General features: G+C 29.1%; 1 protein-coding gene across 2 annotated transcripts in view; it reads right to left on the bottom strand.

Annotated features, from left to right (window-relative positions):
* Positions 1-20314, bottom strand: part of LOC132944311 (alkaline phosphatase-like) — a 279149-nt gene that overhangs the window by 21352 nt on the left and 237483 nt on the right. For both annotated transcript variants that reach the window (XM_061013591.1, XM_061013592.1), the window contains exon 9: positions 12877-13283. In XM_061013591.1, coding sequence (XP_060869574.1) covers positions 12877-13283 — 407 coding nt within the window. The remainder of the gene's footprint in view (positions 1-12876; positions 13284-20314) is intronic.

Genomic DNA, 20314 nt, shown 5'->3' on the forward strand with positions numbered 1-20314 from the left:
ACGTGAAACTTTGTTTTAAATTTTCAATCCTTAGCTACAAAAGTTGAACATCTTATAAAGTTTTAACTACAAAATAATTATTACATTTTAAATTTGATAAATTTTGTCAAAATTTGAACTTTAAATGTTTATAAAAAAAATTGTGCCTATGTATTTCCAATATTTTTCAACTACAATTGTAACAATATACCAGGAGCCTTGCATACAATTTTTACGCTTTTCTACCCAACAAATAAAATTTTATTGATATTTATAGAAAAAAAAACTAAAAATATTGAAAACTGACAATGTTCATCAACAGCTCAAAAAGAGTCAAAATATATTCAAAATTTTATCGTGAATAGAAAATTGTAATACAAACATTCAGTGAAATTTTCAAGTATCTACAGTCATACGTTTTTTAATTGCAACAAAATAAGAAAATCGTTACATGAGATATCCAGTGAATATCAAATGTTGTAAAAATATGAATTTCAAACGCTCATAAAAATTTAATTTGACTTTCTTGTGGACATTTTTTTTTGATAACGTTAGACAAACTTATGAATAATCTTGTATTAACTGTGTCAAAGGATTTTTAATTTTTTTCATTTGCCTTTGAAACGAAAACCTAGGAGCCTTCTATTCAATTTTCAAGCTTTTTTACTCAACAGATAAAATTTTAAATATGGAAAAAAAAAACTAAAAGAGGTGGGTAAGTGGATGTTGCTCTGCTGTACAGTAGGTTACAAGTGGGTCACTGTAATGGATGGTGTTAAATTTGAATTCATAGTACATTGTATAATAATACCTATGCAAAGAAATTATTTAAAAATTTCAATCACTTATGATTGACTAAATCTTCCCAATATCCATCGATTTAAATCATTAAGATCACACTCAGACTTGAGCTGAATATTAAAGTGTTTTTAGCAGTGCTTGAATTGGGAATTATTAAGTAGAGGAGCTCAATCCAACAATTTATGAACTGCGTTCCAAGTGCAAAATTACTTAACGAAGGCTAGTGGGGGGCTTCGCCCCCCCCCCCCATTAACCAATTCCTAATTTTTAATTTGTTCTATTCTAAATGTCCAAACATAATATATTTAACTTAATGTACCTATGTAACATGTAAGTAAATATGGATTTATATTTTATATTCACCTTGTGTTACAAAAATAGTGGATCGCGAGTCAAAAATGTTGAACACTACTAGTCAAACTATTGAAAGGATGAAAAAAGCATCTTTTTACTAAAAAAATTTAAATTCATTAGGTATGTTTGAAAACAATTTAAATCCACTCCAAATTTAAAAAAAAATTATTCTTTTGGGAATTAGTTTGTACCGTCCATAGAAAAAAAGCTGGATAAGTGGATGTCGCTCTGCTGTACGGTAGGTTACAAGTGGGTCACTGTAATGGATGGTGTTAAATTTGAATTCAATGATATAATATCATTGTATAAGAAAAACGATTCTGAGCGAAAACGGTCAGTCAGCCTATGATTTTACCAAGTATATTTGATGATATTATTGTGAATAAAGTAATTTATATATAACCTATTTACGTGGAGCCTTGTTTTAAATTTTCAATCCTTAGCCATAAAAGTTAAAAATTTATAAATTTATAAATTTTTAACCACAAAATAATTAATAAATTATAAATTTGATAAATGTTGTCAAAATTTGAACTTTAAATGCTTATAAAAAAAAATTGTGCCTATGTATTTTTAATATTTTTCAACTGCTATTAGAACGATATATCAGGACCCTTATATTAAATTTTCACGCTTTTTTACCCAACAAATAAAAATGTATTGATATTCAAAGAAAAAAAAACTAAAAAAATTGAAAACTGACAATGTCCGTAAATAGCTCAAAAAGAGTCAAAATATTTTTAAAATGTTATGGTGTATAGAAAATGCTAATATAAACATTCAGTGAAATTTTCAAGTATCTACAGTCATTCGTTTTTTAATTACAATAAAATAAGAAAATTGTTACATGAAAAATCGAGTAAATATCAAATGTTGTAAAAATATAAATTTCAGACGCTCATAAAAATTTAATTTAAGTTTCTTCTAGACATTTTTTTTTTGATAAAGGTAGACAAACTTATGAGTAATCTTATATTACATTTTCAAATCTTAGATTTAAAAAGAAAAATTTTTATGAATTCTCATCAAAATAATTTACTATTTTTCATGATTTTTCCGTATTTTGTCAAAATTTGCACTTTAAATGCTTATAATTAAAAACTGTGACTAAGGATTTTTAATTTTTTTCATCTGCCTTTGAAACAATAACCTAGGAGCCTTCTATTAAATTTTCAAGCTTTTTTACTCAACAGATAAAATTTTATTGATATATATAGAAAAAAAAACTAAAAAAATTGAAAACTGACAATGGCCGTAAACAGCTCAAAAAGAGTCAAAATATTTTGTAAATTTTATGGTGTATAGAAAATGCTAATATAAACATTCAGTCAAAATTTCATGTCCCTACGGTCATTTGTTTTAGAGTTACACCAAAAACGAAAATCGATTTTCTCGAAAACAGATTTTGCGTACAAATTCCCGTTTTTCCTTAATTTTTCTTTTGTTTTTCACGTCGCTTGTGAAAACTACTGAGAAAATTTTACTTTTGACCCCCCAAAGTACCAACTAGATTCACTTTCCTATCAGAAAAGTTACTATTGAAGAAAATCCAAGCACTTTTACTGTCCTAAAAGGTGATGACAGACACAAAAATAAAAAAAAAAATAAAAAAATTAAAAAAAAACACACATCATTGTAGAATCAATACATTCATCGCTTCGCTCAGAATCTAAAAGTAATTGGGGTAAGTAAAAAAAAAATAAAAATAGTAGAGGAGCTCCGTCCACCCCCCCCCCCCCCAATTCGAGCACTGGAATTTTTAGTGTATAATATGCGTTGTTGATGTTGGTAAAAATAACGTTGCATTATTGCTAAAAAAATAGAAATTTCAGTTGTTAAAATTCAGTTTCAGTTTTTAGTCCAACCGTGTGCCCGTATTATTATTTAATTTTTTTTAATATTTTGTAGTTACCACTAATTGATTCATTTTTATTTTTATAAATTTAGTCAGTGTATAACAAGGGTACAAATATCATTATGTCCGAGTTAAAACGTCCACGGCTTTCTAATAGTGTAGAAGAAAAATTAATGCAAAGAAGAGAATAAAACTAAATTATGATTCTTTTTTTGAATACACCGAAAGAATAAAATGATACCAAATAGCCCAAAAATACATATTAATAGCAATAGAAGCTAATTATTTTTGAGTAGTTCTGCCTTCTACTCACGGCACCGTCGGTCTGTTAACACAAAAAGGAAACCATGTAACTAATTTAATCTTGAAACCACCGAATATTACAAGACGGGAGAGTAGAATATAATATGCAATTAGACCATTTAGATATCAAATTGGTGAAATACACGACTTATTGTATGAAATAAGTAAGGAATTATCTTTTAATCAAATCACTTGATTAGTAGCCGAGTCTTCTTCCAAACAATTTAAGGACCAAATTTAGTTTTGTGTGTTGCATTGTAATGCACTTAGTCTTAAATCAAGTCAATTTAGCGAGTAAGTATTACAGAAAGTAACATAAGGTACGTCTGGTGCAGAAAACATATTAGCTGAGACTATTAAAAGAAATTTTAAGCTCATGGCAAGGCCTTGATTTATGCGAGAACCTTGATGCCTAGTTACCTAGCCGTTTGAAAAAAAAACTGAAATTTTGTAGTTAGAAATTATACACTTAGGTATACTCCTCGCTAAGAGTTCGTCTACCTGATAATATACTGCTCGCATAATCACAATAGCTAAACTCGCAGGTCCCCTATTTGGCATATGAAACGTTATTATTATATAATCGAACGTTTTCTGACGGATTCACTGCCTGATAAACGTAGAACTTAAAATACGATAGTTAGAGACATAACATTTTAACGATACCTTTGTACCACCACGAAAATGTGCAATAAGAAATAATTGCACAGGTTTAGCATTTGAAAGCACTAGAAAAATATGTCTAAAGATGACATTATAATAAATACAATTTTTTAGGATTTTCAAATTTATTATAATATTTTACAATACTTATATTTATTTTTTCATTTCTATATCATTGTTGTATAGCACAACAATACTTCATACTACAATAGTTATATCGCTGTATAGTAAAGAAAAATACATATTATAATAAGTATATTATTCTGCAGACGAAAAGATACAATATTACATACTGAAACACCCAAGTCTATAATAATATTATGTACATATTATGTACGAGTATTTTTTCAATATTATTACTTGCAATTTAGTTAGGTTTTTAGTTATAATATTATTCGACGGGTGACAACTATAATCTATTGAATACAAAACAAGTATCTACCTATCCGTAAACTCAGTCATAATATCATCAACATTTTAGTTTTTTTTTTTTTATTAATATTACGATTCCGTTGTCTACATTTAATTTTAGATACCATCACTGTCCGAAATAATGTTTTTTCCTTAAGAGACTTCATAAACGTCATAAAATACCTAGAGAAATAAAACTAAAAGTTGTTTATTTCCAGTATTGTATGTTGATGCCGAGGTCAACGTTAATAAAATAAACTTAAGGGTTACATTTACGTTTGTATAAATCTTCTGATATAGGTATTTTGAATTCGAAACATTTTCTTTTGCGCAGTACAAAATAATGTAGTTAGGTGTTCATAAACGTAATTATATTATTAGCATCAATTTCCTGCCATATAATATTACTTAATCGCTAGTCTGCGATATCGTTAGATGTTTATTACCTATACGTGTTGGATGAGGCGTAAAGAAAAATTAAACTATCTCAGTTAAAACTCAAACGGTTTGTTTTACTTAACTACAAATATAGGTATTATGGTACGTATAATATAATAAAAAATGTATATCGCTATTATTGCTGATTGCAATGATAATAATATATCAAAAATGAATATAGTAACTCCAAAAATTAAAAAAACTATCATTACATTTTTATGGAAACCTTCACTAAAGAAATAACAATTTTTAAATTTGCTTCATATTCACAACATTTTGTAATGATAAAAGTTCTACGATAAAAGGTGACAATAATTCTTCTGTTTTCGTGTCATTCAAAACGAAACATTAATTAAGTTTTTAAGTCCTCAGATAATAATATTATTGATAACTATTTAATTCAACGTCTCTTTGACAATGTAATTTTTTTTTTATAAAAATAACATTAAGTAAGTAGGTGTATTATTGATCAATAATTTATAGGTAATATAATATCGAATTCTGACTGAAAATATATATAACTTGTTTATAAATTATTATAGTGAGATTACATTTATTGAGCATTAATCATAATTACATTTTTAAAAAGAGTAGCCCGAAAATAAAACTAACACACACTCACTTCAATCAGTATCAAAGTATATTATTGATGATTTATTTAAATTTGAATAATAAAAATGGAAAATAATAGTTTTTAAAATTAAATTATAAATATAATTTTGTTTCATGTATTAAAATACGTGCAAATAGAAATAAAAAACAATCAAAACAATGACTTTTTTTAAAATGTATTTGTTTTAGTATTTTCTTTTAAAGCAAATATAAATTATTATTATTATTATTATTATTATTATCATTTGAATTATAATAATATTACGGACAGGATTAAGTTATTTATAACACTATAAATACTGTAAAACAGGAAAAAAAAATGTAAAACGTATTGAAGTTATTACAATATTATCATTTAAAATATCTGTATTCGTTGGACTAAGTTTCAATAAATAATAATGTAATTTTATTGGATTAAATTTATAAATTATATTTTTATAAAATGTGTTGTTCGATTCATCTCAAAAGTAAATATTTCTAATAATAGGAGATGTAATTAATTGCATGCTTGATATCTTTTTTATTAAAATATTTCGTTTGATTTAGAATTTAAATATGAACTATATAGAGGTACTCTCGAAGTAGCAATTACTTAAAAAACAGATTTCATGATTATTTCTTCACGAGATAACGAGTTCTTTTAAAAAAATATTTCTCTATACATTTTGAATACCTAGGTATAATAGTAATTATTATTATTATTATTATCTATAAGTTTGATTTTTTAGCATACCTAGTGTTTTTGTTATTTTTAAATCTTAGATATGGGTAGATAATATTTATCGTGGAAACTTTTAATATTGTATTTAGTAACTTTTATGAATATCAATAGTTTTGGATAGATAGGTATTGTGTGATTTGTTTGAATATTAGATGTCTCGAAAAAACCTAAATTGGATTGTGTAATGCTCCTAGTATTGTATTCTATCCTGATTACTGAGTTAGTGAGGTGGCTATAATATTCTGATTGTTGTTAGTTTTACGTGTAGAAACACGAGTCAGTCCTTTTTTCACCTAATGGCTTACATAATAAAGTTACCTACAAGACTACAAATTTGGAATGTAGTGTTATAAAGTTTATTGAAAAAAAGGTTAAAACACTGAGAGAATGATTACAGACTTTAAATTCTTAAATCTATCCTGTGAACTTTCAATATTATATTTAGTTCCTAATTTGGATAAAATATATCAATCGTTTTGGATGTAGGTAGGTACCATCGTATTGTGTGATTTGTTGGAATATTAGATATCTCGAAAAAACCTTAATCATATCGTGTATCGCCTATATTATACTTAGTTCAGAGTTAGCGAGTTGGTTACATAATTGTGATTGGTGTTATTTTTACGTGTTGAAAAATGAGTCAGTCCTCTTTACACCTAATGCCCAACATATTAGTATTATGTTATCTACAAGACTACAAATGTGGGTGGAATGTAGTGTTATACAGTTTATCACAAAAAGGGTAAGGCTCTGGGGAAATGTTTTCAGATTTTCATGGTTAATAGAAGCTTGTATACGCAAACTATTTGGAGTGATTCATCAAGAGTGCTCACATCCACTATATTATTTTATGATATTTAAATTTTGAATTTTACAATTTTAGTTAAGTACTCTTTTTATTATCTTAAAGACCATATTTTTTAGTTTTTTACATTAATTATACTGTTAGTACTTAGTAATGTTATGCAGCAATGCAATTTTTTTCGAGAACCACCCATTTTTTTATAACAAAATGTTATGCAAATGATTTTTTTGAAAATGTTGATGCATATATAAATATTGAAATTCAAACTAACAGTTTCTGGGTTATTTAGCTTTATGCAATAAAGATAATAGTCTATACTCTATAACAGTGGTTTTATATAAATTATAAGATTATATATTAATTAGTCTATTATAATAGTACTTATTAGAACATATTTGTAAATTATAAAATGTTAATATAATATCAAAATGAATTACTTACTGTAGTTTTTAAATCAATTTAGACCCCATGTCCTATATTTTTAGTCCCTTCATCCTAAGCATATTAAGTTTGAATTTTCATTTACATACATAAAAATTTCTAAAAATTATATGCTCATTGCTCAATGTTTAAAATAATATTTATAATTTATATTATATGCAGAAAAAAAGAAGGGGGGGGGGGGGTTAATATAAAAATAATAAGAATCGACATGGGCATTCCTTAAATGGAATAACAAATCTACAAAATCTACGAGTTTGAAAATAATATGGTCTATAATAATTAATATTATAGTAAAAATACAATATGTTCCAAAAATCAGAATTTGAATTTATTTACTATTGAAATAAAATGGATAGTGGAGATTCCTGGATGAACCACCCTATTTAGTGATCAATTCATAAATGTCAATTTTATTTCTTTCATGAAAAGTTATTCAAAGTCAACGTTTTTGAATGCTGTACCTATCAAGTTTTTCAATTTATTAGCATCCGTATGACTATCGTGAATACTTGTTGGACATAAACTTGTAGCACGTTCTTAGAAAAACAAGTCTAAATAATCCATAAGTTTAAAGTAGATTCGGCAAGAAAACTTTGATGGTTTAAGTAAGATTGTAGGCACATTGTTCAATACCGAAAAGTGAAGTTCATCTATTGATACATACAGCAGAGGACGTCACAGATTGAAATTACTAAAACAAAAGTTTTCGAAAATATGGTAATAAATTGAACTTTTAAAAATAAAAATGAAAAAGGTAAAAAGTAGGTAAATGCTCTGCTGTATAGAAGATGTCAAGTGTAACCCGTCATTGAGTAAGTCACCATGATGTGACCCCAAAGTAAATTAAAGTAAGTCCAATTTGTTACCAGAAACCACGCTGAAAGTTGAAAATTGAAACATATTCACTGCACTAAAAGGCGATGGCAGAAACAAAAAACACACATCATTGTAAAATCAATACATTCACCACTCCGCTCAGAATGAAGAAAATTACATTTTAATTTACCCAACGGAATAAAAAGTACAAATGAGAAAAATATTATAACCATAGTCACTGTCTTATACGTTCGTCAAGTTGGCACCAGTTTTTTACATCGGTTTCAACCGACATGCGTCAACCACGTTTTGTAACGAATTTGATACATTTTGCAACTATATTTTTAGAATTTGCTTCCATTAGGTTTTCTCGGAAAATCAAAACTGTCCTAACACTGGAACCTCGTTTTAATACATCAAAATAGATAGGTATCGACATTTTGATACAAACTCGCTTCATTTTGAAATTATTTTTTTTTCAGAATTCGATACCATCTGGGTTATCTAGAATCCCTGAAAATAGAAAACTTCCTAGCCACAGAACTTTATTTTAATACCGCGAAATGCTCTTTGTCATTTAGTTATGTTATAAAAGTATGTCAAGTACCTATTTAATATTGTTGAGCAATACGTCATGATTAGGGTAGCCATATACAAAATACTTAAATACGAGATAAATTATTATTTTTATATTTACTAAAATAAAACCTAATATTATTTTTTTTTTTTTAAATAGTTCATACATATTGATATAGGTAGGTACCTACTGATTACTAACTGATAGAAGTTGATGCATCTTTAGCGTCCAATTACTCTATTTGAAATTGTAATTTTATTCAACAATTTTTTTTATAATTATGAAAATGGAACTTATTTAAAAAAAAAACGGGACAGTTGAGTTTAGCCGTTACACAAGGACATACTTTTACTGAACTTCACTGTAAAAAAGGGATGTCTGGACACCATATGCGTGATTGAGTGAAATGTTCCTTTTAACTTTGTCATAGAGACCTCTCGCCAATATATAGCAACTACGTAAAGATGTTCAACCTTTGCATTCATTACATTTTTTCATAGTACATTTTTTAATATTTGAATATATTTGAAATACCCAATTCAATAACCACTTCAAAGTACACACATGTTGAATGTTACGTAGTACGTACAACAAATGTTGGTAAATATTATGATTTTTTTTGGAAAATTATTACAGCGAAATATCCAAAAACCACCTCCTGAAAGGTACACTACCTGTATCCAATTTACATAGTAATTGCTTGAAAAATTATTATTTTAAGTCAAGCGATAAATATTTTTTGTCGACTGAATTATAAGATTTTTACCATTGTGACCTATCTACGAAAAAAAGGCGAATGCCTACGAATTTTGTTCAGCAATAAATTACAGACAACCACAGCTGACCATCACGTTATTTGTTTGTTTTCCAATATAAATCGAGGGCAACCGAACTGAGAAAAACTAACACCAGGTGCGTTAGTGTCGAGTCACATATCTTGTTGTAAGACGCATTATTATAGCACATGAATGAAACAAAAACCTGCAGAGATGTTACTTCAACGCATAATATTCAACTTGTATAAGTAGGGCTCGGAACTTAATGCAATTAAAAAGTACTATCTTATGCGTTAACTATAAAAACAAATACGCTTTAAAAATATGCAGATTTTTTTTTAATCATAATTTTCGTGAATACAAACATTTAACAAAAAATATTTTTATATTTTATAATTATTTTTTCTGAATATTTATTAATAAAAACGGGAAATTGAATGCCATAAAGGGATTTTAAATTCGATACAATAATACCCAGTGAAAACTCTCAAAATACATTAAACTGTATTTATTATTTTTATTGTCAATTGTTCAAATTGTATTAATACCTTATCATTATAGTGATCAAATAATTATAAAATGGTAACATTATGTAACATGTCCTTAGCACCACAAAATCACTACGTATAAACTTTTAATATGTTTTTCGTAATACCTTGAAAAGTGAAAACAATGTTTAAAGCTTAGGTACTTAAAGCAATACATCTAATAGCTCAAAAAACATGCAAATGGAATAACTAATGGTCCTACTTATATTAAGGTACCTATATCATTATCGATGAAAAATAGATTATTTGCACTATGTATTGAGCATAGATTGGAATACAAGATGATTATTATTATATTTTAAAAGACATGTCTCGTCGTTATTTTTCAGGCGATATTCTACTTACGTCTGCGTGAATTGTTTGTACTATGCGATCAATAGATTAAAATAATGAAAAGTTTTCTTCGAAATATGTAAGTACAACAACGCACTAACGTGAAACATTTGTTTATAGTCGAGGCCTGGCAAAATTCGATCGAATGTTAAGTAAAACATGACCGGTTTATCATATCGGCGATTAAGTTATGTACGGATGAGTGTTATCGCGGAGAAATAAGTTTTCCGCTATCGGTCATAGCTACTGAATTTTTCGAGAAAACTCGACTATATAGAAAACAGACCAAAATAAAATTATGTTTACTGTGATGGATGCTCACGTTTTACGACACCGTTGGGCATACGGGTACACTATTAAAATGCTACTTGTATACATAATATTATAATATACTTTGCTGGATTGACGTCGATAAATGCAGACAGTATACGTGTGTTACGGTTTTTTCTTTTTATATTTTTCGCTTAAATCGACAGTCTCAGAGGCACTAACGACTAACCAATGAGTACCGAATGCAACATTATGCTGACACTATGTGTCAGTTACACCACATAAACCAGCACATAAGCACACGGCTACTTTTGGTGTTGAAAAAAAATGCATAATATAATATGTTTTATAATAAATATTACAAGTTAAAATTTATAACTATAAAGTAACTATTATTTTTGAAATTATAAAACACTAAAGAGATGTCTAACTGCATATAATATCAATATCGTTAAACATTTTCAGAAATCGTAAATAATACTAAAATATATTGCAACGAAAAATATCGACTTCAATGATCATTTAAACATATTTTCTTTTCATTTTTGGTAGTTTCGTAACCTACTTCATAAAAGCGAAATATGTATTCAAATTAATTTATTAAATCTTGGCCATTATCATTATTTTTGGTCCCTGTAGCATATTTTTCATTCGTTTAAAGTAGTTCAAATTGAATTTTGAAAAAAAGATAAGGGCGTTTTTCGGGTAAAATATTTTATCCACAAATCTATAGCTAGCCAATACACAGTATGTATTGAGTAGTTTTTTTGAAACGATGTCGGAATCGTTGGCCATCACTGTCTTATAAAATATATAGTTACGTGGCGTCTTAGATGGGCTACTAACGGTACATTACAAATCTGCGGCACAACAAAAAATACGAAACTCAATATCGGGAACACTAATTATTGATCCTCGGTCGCTTGACTCTGTCCACGACTCAGACTACGCTTGTTCTCTTATATGCGCGTATATTTCAACCGGTTTCCTTTCTACCGCATGTTCGTATTTTAGGACCTCCCGCATAGGTTTCATACGTATTCACGAAAAAAATATGAATTAAAAAAAAATTATTTAGTGATTTATTTTTTATGACGTTTTCCACGGTAGGTTATTTATTATTAACGCGTTCGTACGTTTACCGAACACTGCCTTACCCCTCCACTATACAGTCCACTCAGTTGAGTTACATCAGCCATATTATACGGACACAGTTTAATGGAATTCTCAACTTACAGTAGTAATGTGAAATGTGTCATTCTCGGTGGTTGCCGAGATTTAATTTTTCGGTTCTGATTGTTCAGGTTTCACCTATATGCAGTGGCGCAACTAGGATTTTGAGGCGCCGATGAAAGGTAATTTCTGGGGCCCTAACCTAAGCAATTATTGAGTTTTGCTGTATAGTTTGAGAATCTATACGAATTGGACAAGTTAATAAACTAATAGGAGAAAGTACAGAAAATACGTGGAAGAATGGTGGTGTACGAGATAAAAATGGCAGGGAAATCTTCTGAAGTAGTTTTAAATTATGTGGTCTGAAACCTTTGGTCCAGTGCCATAATACCTGGACTTAGTTTCTGTAGCCAATAGTTACTTAGACTGCCCTGACATTCTGGACAGAATAAAATTCAACAAACTAACGTTTAATTGCAGAATAAAACTATTACTTAGGCTATACTTTAGACTCCAGATCAAAAAACGACCAAAATTATCCAAAGTACCACATTCTTATAGCAAATGTTATGTTTAGAATAATTTTGTTTCTCGTAATGATATTTATTTGACCTTAGAGATTGTACTTTTTATTAATAACTCATATTATAATTCGTATAAAGTATATTTTCGTATATGTATTTATTTATTCCAACGGGATTATAACAACTGATAGCTAATAAAAATAGCACAAACTCGTTCTCCGTCGCTGATTTATTAACTACGATTTAAAGTAGAATATTATCAATATTACAATAAATTTAAAATCGATCAAGTTCAACAAATATCGGTTTTCAAACGGTTCATTTAAAATAAGATTATAAAACAGGTGTTTTTCTTTTATAGTTTGTGGAATTTTTTTAGGGGCAGTTTTGGGTTTCGAAACCTATTGATTGTGATTTGGTTTACGTCCAGTCGTTAAAACAAACTTTAAAAAACTATTTAAGAAAAACGTTACCTGCGACGAGGGTCCTACCCCGAGGACGCCCGCCTTACCGGCGGTGAACGTGGCGTCACTATTGCTCCGGTTGACGGCCTCGGCGTCCTGTCGGCGACATCGTTCGGCGTGCTCGGCCAGGCACGCCACGTAAGCAATTGCGTGTGGCACGTAAGACTGGTCGAACGTGCCGGAGAACAGTGCTTGCGTGATGCCCTGTGGCCCGGCCGCGTACACAGGCACGTCTTCGCCTCCATGCGTGGCCCACTGACGGGGCACCGCGGCCCCGTGCAACCGGTTGTGCGTCTCCGCGTCAGTGGCGTTCACCATGGGCACCAACCGGTGTTCGGCACTGTGGCCGGGCCCGTTGCCATAGAGCAGCGTGCTGTACGGCAGTCCGTCCACGTCCGACGGCTTCACGTCCACGCCTGTGGACAAAATGCAAATAAATGATAACGTCATGCAGATGATCTGCAGTGCCGGATCTGAGTCAGTCTCGGGAGGCCGCGGGTGCAACTGATAATAATATCATTGGGAGGTGTCTTTTAAAAAATAAAATTGAAATTTATAAAAACACCTATATATACGTGTAATATATGACGCATTAGTTATATATTTTTCGTCGTCTGTCAAAGTTCATATGGTTTTTAAAAAGAAAACTTTTCAACTATAGGTACCTCGCGGCTCATGTGTTCCATGAAAGCGAGTCACAAGTACGGATAAGACTTAGCCCATAATAGTCTGTATTAAACGGCTGTCGGTAATATTTTTAAATTATTGTTTTCTTCGTCAATATTCAATATTGTAAAAAAAATATTTTTTTTACAATAATACAGGGAGGTCCATCTTTTTGTACTTGGCAGGCCGATTTACACTTTCAGAAAAACACTGGGTGCCGCCAAAAGAAAAAAAAACATTTTATTGTTTATATTTTACTATCGATCGGCCACCACTAAAATTTGGATTCGCTGTGGCTGCTATACAAACACGATACCGTACGTAGCGAGCTGAATTGAATCATGATTTTGGAGGTTTGGTACTTTTTTAACACTTGAACTGACTTTTTTTTTAAATATAAGTCGTCTAGGGTGGGTTTATTGGGGGGAATAAAAAGGCATCGAGGTCCGCGGGTTGAATCACCGTGCATTAATAAATTAGAAAATCTAGGACATCAACCTGGGACCTCGGTGCATTGCACCCCCTGCACCCTCGCTACTGCGGTCCGGCTCTGTGTATAGTCTCAGCTGCGACCGACCGAACGGGATGGATCCATTTAACCAGCGGTTTTCATCAAATATATAAGTATTTCTTGGAAAAATCTAATATAAAATTACCTAGTACGTATTTCAAACTAAAGGTAACAATATTATATCCGGAGCAAGGACAAAAAAGTATTAATTATTCAGGTCTGCAATTAATTTTTTCAGATAATTTTTTATTTTTTCATTATACCATACCTTTCTACCTTTATAAATTTACTTAATTCTTTGTTATTCATTTTGCATATCCAGCTATTAAGTTTGGTACTTACTTTTAAAGTTACCCACTTATATTGGTATACTTGTTTAATTATTTTTATTTAATTTGGGAAAAAATATGCTAATAATAAAAATAAATAAAACTTCAATATGTAAAAATCTGACAACTCAAATTGGTAGCACACAAATAAAAATATGCTAAAACATTTTTTTTTTATGAGCAACAAAAACTCATCAAGAAAATCTGTTTAACCATTTAAATGTCCATTATCCTAAACTATCAGTATATAATTTTTTATAAATTCAATAATATTTTTCGTATATTGTATACACTGGTTGCTTATTCAGTAACATTTTAAACTCCTATTGCATTGAGTTTTAATTATATTATAATTTATAATATACCTAATATAATATATTATATAACTCGTTTACATATTATAATTTGTTTAAATTTAAATATATTATATATTATTATAATTATTGTAATTTATAACTATTTAATTTTTTTTTGTTATTTTATGTAAATAATAATAAATAATAAAAATTAATTAAAAAAATCTGAGGTAAACAAATTTGTGGAAATTCCGATCAAGCCATATCCGAATACGACCAGTATTGTCTATATTACTTAAACTATTAATTAATTAATTCAACTCTATTTTAAGTTAGAAAAACATTTATTTTGGTAGGTTCCTACCTATCTAGGTACTTATATAGTAATTAATAAGCACTAATCTTAATTCTTAATCAACGTCCAGCGTCAATGCACATTGTTTGTGATGTCGTCCTTAGGTAAATTAATAATAATTAATAGGTTGTAAGACAACATCTCGGAAGTTAAAACTTTCTAGCTAACTAATCTCGGACAGTTGGACACTCTTATCGCCGGCGAACTAAAAATTGACTGACCGAAATATTATATTATTTATTAATTCCTATCGTTACGTAGGTATACGTAGTTTTAAGGGCTGGGGAGTATTTTAAATGTCAAAATGGTGGTAAAATCAGCATATTATGGTAATCGGATTTGGTCTCTGCCTGGTTTGTTTTATTTTTAAATGCAATTTACCGTTTTTCCTATATTATAATAATATTCAGGTGAACATTTTGGGGGTGTGCTACTACCAAATCATGGAAATCATCGGGCATGTGCACCTCCCGTCACACTGATCGACTACGAGAGGACCTTACAGATAGGAATATTATTATTTTCTAATACTGGTAGCCAGTAGGTCTTTTTACGGACGTGGTTGTATTTTAGACGATACAAATGGTGGAAAAATCAGTATATTTGGCAATCGGATTTGGCTTCTGCCTAGTTTGTTTTATCTTTCTAGAAATGTTTTACCATTCGTCCTATTTACCCATATTATAGTTTATAATCTCCAAGTGAACATTCTCGGGGCGTGTTACTGCCAAAGGTAATTACTGCCAAATCTTGGAAAACGTTGGGCGTGTGCACCTCCCATCACACTGATCGACTACGATATGATCTTGAAGATTACTATAATAATAACACTGGACGATGATATGAAAATAAGTACTACTTGCACGTCACGACCGTATAATACAGATTCGTTGTTGAAATGTTTTGCGAATAAATCATCCGCCGAAATCGAGTAATATTGTACTTACGCGTTTATTGCACGCATTAGGTACGCTCACGCACACTATATACCTATCAGAGGAGTAATTTAAGTTTTTGATCTGCAGGAGTGGGGGTGGTGGACGTTTTTACCACGGAAAATATTGTGAAAAAAAACTTCAAGCTCGCTCGCCACCTGCACATTTTTACTTACATCTCAATACAATCGCCATGCATGTATATTGTATTGCCGTAATAATGGATTTTTATTATGTATTACCATAGGCACCTGGCACAATATTAATATTTAACAGCCTACAAAAGACGCGGAGGACTTGAAAATCATACTTTGCAAGTACCTTTTGAGAGGCTAAACAAATTGAATTACCACGAAAGAGTGAAAAATATTAAATAATATCCGAGGTTTTTCAAGAATAGCGGATAAACAATAATTTAAGAGTTGGATTGGTTCTATTGTGAGGTTTGTATAATTACTTTATTAAAAAATACATAATTTTTATAAAATTATTATTATAGCGTCATAAATCATAATTCACTAACATTTTAGTTCTTGTAAGTATATACAGTATCGCACAATACAAAAATAGTTATGTATCATCGAGCTTAAACGCCTATCCTCCCCCTTAGAAAAAAAAACAAATTACGCCACTGATACCTATATATACCATATGACAGTGTTTAGGTTATGATTTGAATACTTGAGTCGCAAGATTCATTTTTTTTACCATAGCACGTTTCTCTATCCTCATACGGTGTGGGTAAAATGTTATTATTTTGTACTGAATATTTTTGTATATTATAATAATTGTAATAATTTCCACACATTTATTTTATTTATTTTCGTTTCGTATATATTATAATAGGTTATGAAATACCTATAAGTACGAAATTTGGTAAATAAAAAATGCATGCGCACACCGCCTGGCACGTTATTATTTTATTAAATTGTACATTAAAACCATAACATTCTTAAATTTAATTTCATCGACTTTCTCACCAGCCGCGCGCTACACAAATTATACACATATTTTTTTTTAGGTTCGCGGTGAATATTAAGTAACACGTTTTTAGACGTGCAAAGATTATAATATATAATATGCGTATATTTTTTTTTATTGGAATAAGACGGACGACAATCGTATTCGAGGAAAACTCGAGATATTAGCGAAGTTATATTTAGGACATTTTTCAATTCCATTCAATTCAAATAAAGTAAAATCTTATTTCATTTTTCGATACCGACGATTCTTCCATCCGAGGAAGAATGACTTTTCACTCGCAGTCTTTTTCAGACCGTTTTCACTGTGTGTGCATAAGTCCTAATGATAGTAGTTGAATTAAAAACAGTACTTTCTTGCTTTCTCGGAATGCTAAAAACCAAACTGAAAAACTGTTCTATTAAGTTGCTGGGTTACTACAATAATTATTGTTAATTAGAAAAATATAATATGAAAGTTGATGCTGTTTTAAGAAACGCTTTGTTTAAGATAAGAATAAATTAAAGTTCTGTCATCAGAACAATGACACAAAAACATAAATTATTTTCATAATTAAAATTAAAATAGCCATAAAGATGCTATATCTAAACAATAATTATGTTTTTTTTTTTTTAAATAACAAATGTATAAAATAAGAGAATGTAAATGTTTTTTTTTATTTCATATATACAACATTTGCTCGACAAATTAATTCTTAAACTTTGTGATTTCTATACATATATTAATTAACAATAAATCAGTTGTTCGAGCATTCAACCATTTTTAGAATTATTTAAAATTAAATTGGTAATAATTTTATTAATAATTTTACTATAACCATAACATTTTATTTTGTTATAATTTTTATATTAATTTTTCGAAAATATACAGAAAATGGTACGAATGTAATTGAAATATTAAATATTCACAAAGCTTAAGCGTATTCTACTATACTTAAAAAAAACTACATATTTTATATTCAACACAGTGTTTTAATGCAAACAAATCTGGCGATTAAAAATGTTAATAGTTATTTAGTATTATATTTTTTCTACACAATAGTAACCGATCATAAAGTTTTAATGTATTTATGTATGTAGGTAATTGCAATGTGATTAAAATGTCGAAAAAGTATAAATAACTAAAAATACAGGTGACCGTAATAAATCCACATATTTTGATTAATTGAACTTTTCAATAAAAAAATTCATTGATATAAAAACAAATCATATTCAATGGAAATATTAACCTGTAGTGTTCTAAAAAAAAATAAATATTTTATTCAGCTATATTGAAACAGATTTTCGATTTAAGTAGGTTTTATAAAAATTTACTGGAATTTTTTTATATTAAGTTGTGTATTTTTGTTTTTTAAATACATTATATTTAGCTATAACTTGGCTTATTCTAAGAAACATTGCGTGACAATTTATTCGTGTTGACCTAAATTTAATAAAAATTTAAACGAAGAAGGTTATTAAAAATTGTTGACTGCTACAACAGTGTTTTCATGCCATAAAATATTTCATTTAGTGCCTAAAATATATACTCTGACAAATATACTAATTATAAGTTTTAAAGTTTCGGCAAGTTTAAACTACCTATTAAAAGTCCATTTATACCTATAGTGAATTTATAGTAGTAGGGAATAATATGGAACACGGGATAGACGATGTGATATTATTAAAAAAATAAAATGATAAAATTGTTAATACCATTTATCCTTATATACGTGATATGTATACTGTATAGATTGTAACTTATTTGATCACACTTTACATTCACAAAATAAATATAGAATAATATAAAATAACAATGTAATATCTTATTATATTAGAATTGAACAATGATGAAACTTAAATACAAGCATCGATGGTGGGGCACCCAGTAATGGGAGACATCTGGGGATGTCCCCCCCTCAAAAAAAAATTATTTAGATTAATCTACATTATTATGATTTATGGCATATTGTTTTGTCACAAATATGTTACAATAATCAATGATGATGTGTTTTTTTCTTCAAATTTGATTATTATGTTTGATATACATTAATGGTTATCTACTTATATACATGTCCCATTATGATAAGGTTTGTGGCAATCGCCAAAAGATCATTTCGTTAAATTGTTTTTAGATTTAGGTACTAGTGTATTCTAAGTAGGTACTATCGATTACATCGGATCGTCAGCCATCGTCTTTGATCGATAACTACGATATCAATAATAATTATGATTGTCAATAGTCTGTGGCACGGAAGTCTCGTTTAGATAGTGCAGTCCGATGGATTTTGCCGTTGTGCTTGTTACGTATATGTGTTCAAATTCGATTATTAGTTTAAAATTAAATTTGTTTTTTTATACTGGTTCTTAATATAATATTAAATAATGTAGGACAATTTGTAAGACCCACAACCAAAAATCCCTCATCTGTAACGATGAGATCAAAACAAAGTATGATATTTATAGGTGAATATAAAATTATAAATTAATTGTATTATTGGTCAATCGAATACAAGACGTGTAACAAAAGTTGGAATATAATATTATGTAGTCGCTTTGCTGTACATAATCGAGTGTACTTCGTTATTGATTAAGTCACTGTAATGTATGTGTTAAATCTGAACTTAATGATAAATCATTGCATACGAAAAACAATTCAGAGCACAGAAGGTCTGTCAGTCTATACTACTAAGTATGTTTTATACTATATAATAGTATGTTGATAGTGAAGCAAAGCTGGGAATTAACGAGTTAATAAGCTAAAAGTTAAGTCAATTACAACTTATTAACTTATGAAGACGCTACACACGCATGCATTGTCTCCGTCGTCTTAACATGGCAAATTGTAAGTGTTCTGAATAATCCATTTAACTCTGCTGTGTTTAATGTCACAGTGAATTGACTCTAATAAGTTTTTTATTTATAATTTAAATTTAAAGTGAGTTATGATAATTTTAAAATTTTAAATTGTTTGTAATTTAAAATATAATTAAAAACCTTCTGCGACTTACAAGATAATATTCTTACTTTCAAATTAGATAAAGGGTTAATTCACTCCAATATTAAACATAATAGAGATAAATGGATTGTTCAGAACTTACAATTTGCCACTTTAAACGTTTGTAAGGCGGATAGACGACGCATGTGTGCATACTCAAAGTAAAATTTATTTATATTTTTCAAAATATTCTGATTGCGGTCTATACAAAGTAGGTTAGAATTAATACTGTTGTATTATTCAGAAGTTGTTAAAACTAAACTAACATCCCGCCGATTGCATATTATATATTTTAATATAAATAGTTTACAGTGCATTCACACAAGCTAACAATTATAATATATTTTGAGCAAATAGTTCTTACAATATAAAGTTTTAATGCGAAATTCAAATCATTA

The sequence above is a fragment of the Metopolophium dirhodum genome, chromosome 5 (assembly GCF_019925205.1).
Source record: "Metopolophium dirhodum isolate CAU chromosome 5, ASM1992520v1, whole genome shotgun sequence".
NCBI classification, from domain to species: domain Eukaryota; kingdom Metazoa; phylum Arthropoda; class Insecta; order Hemiptera; family Aphididae; genus Metopolophium; species Metopolophium dirhodum.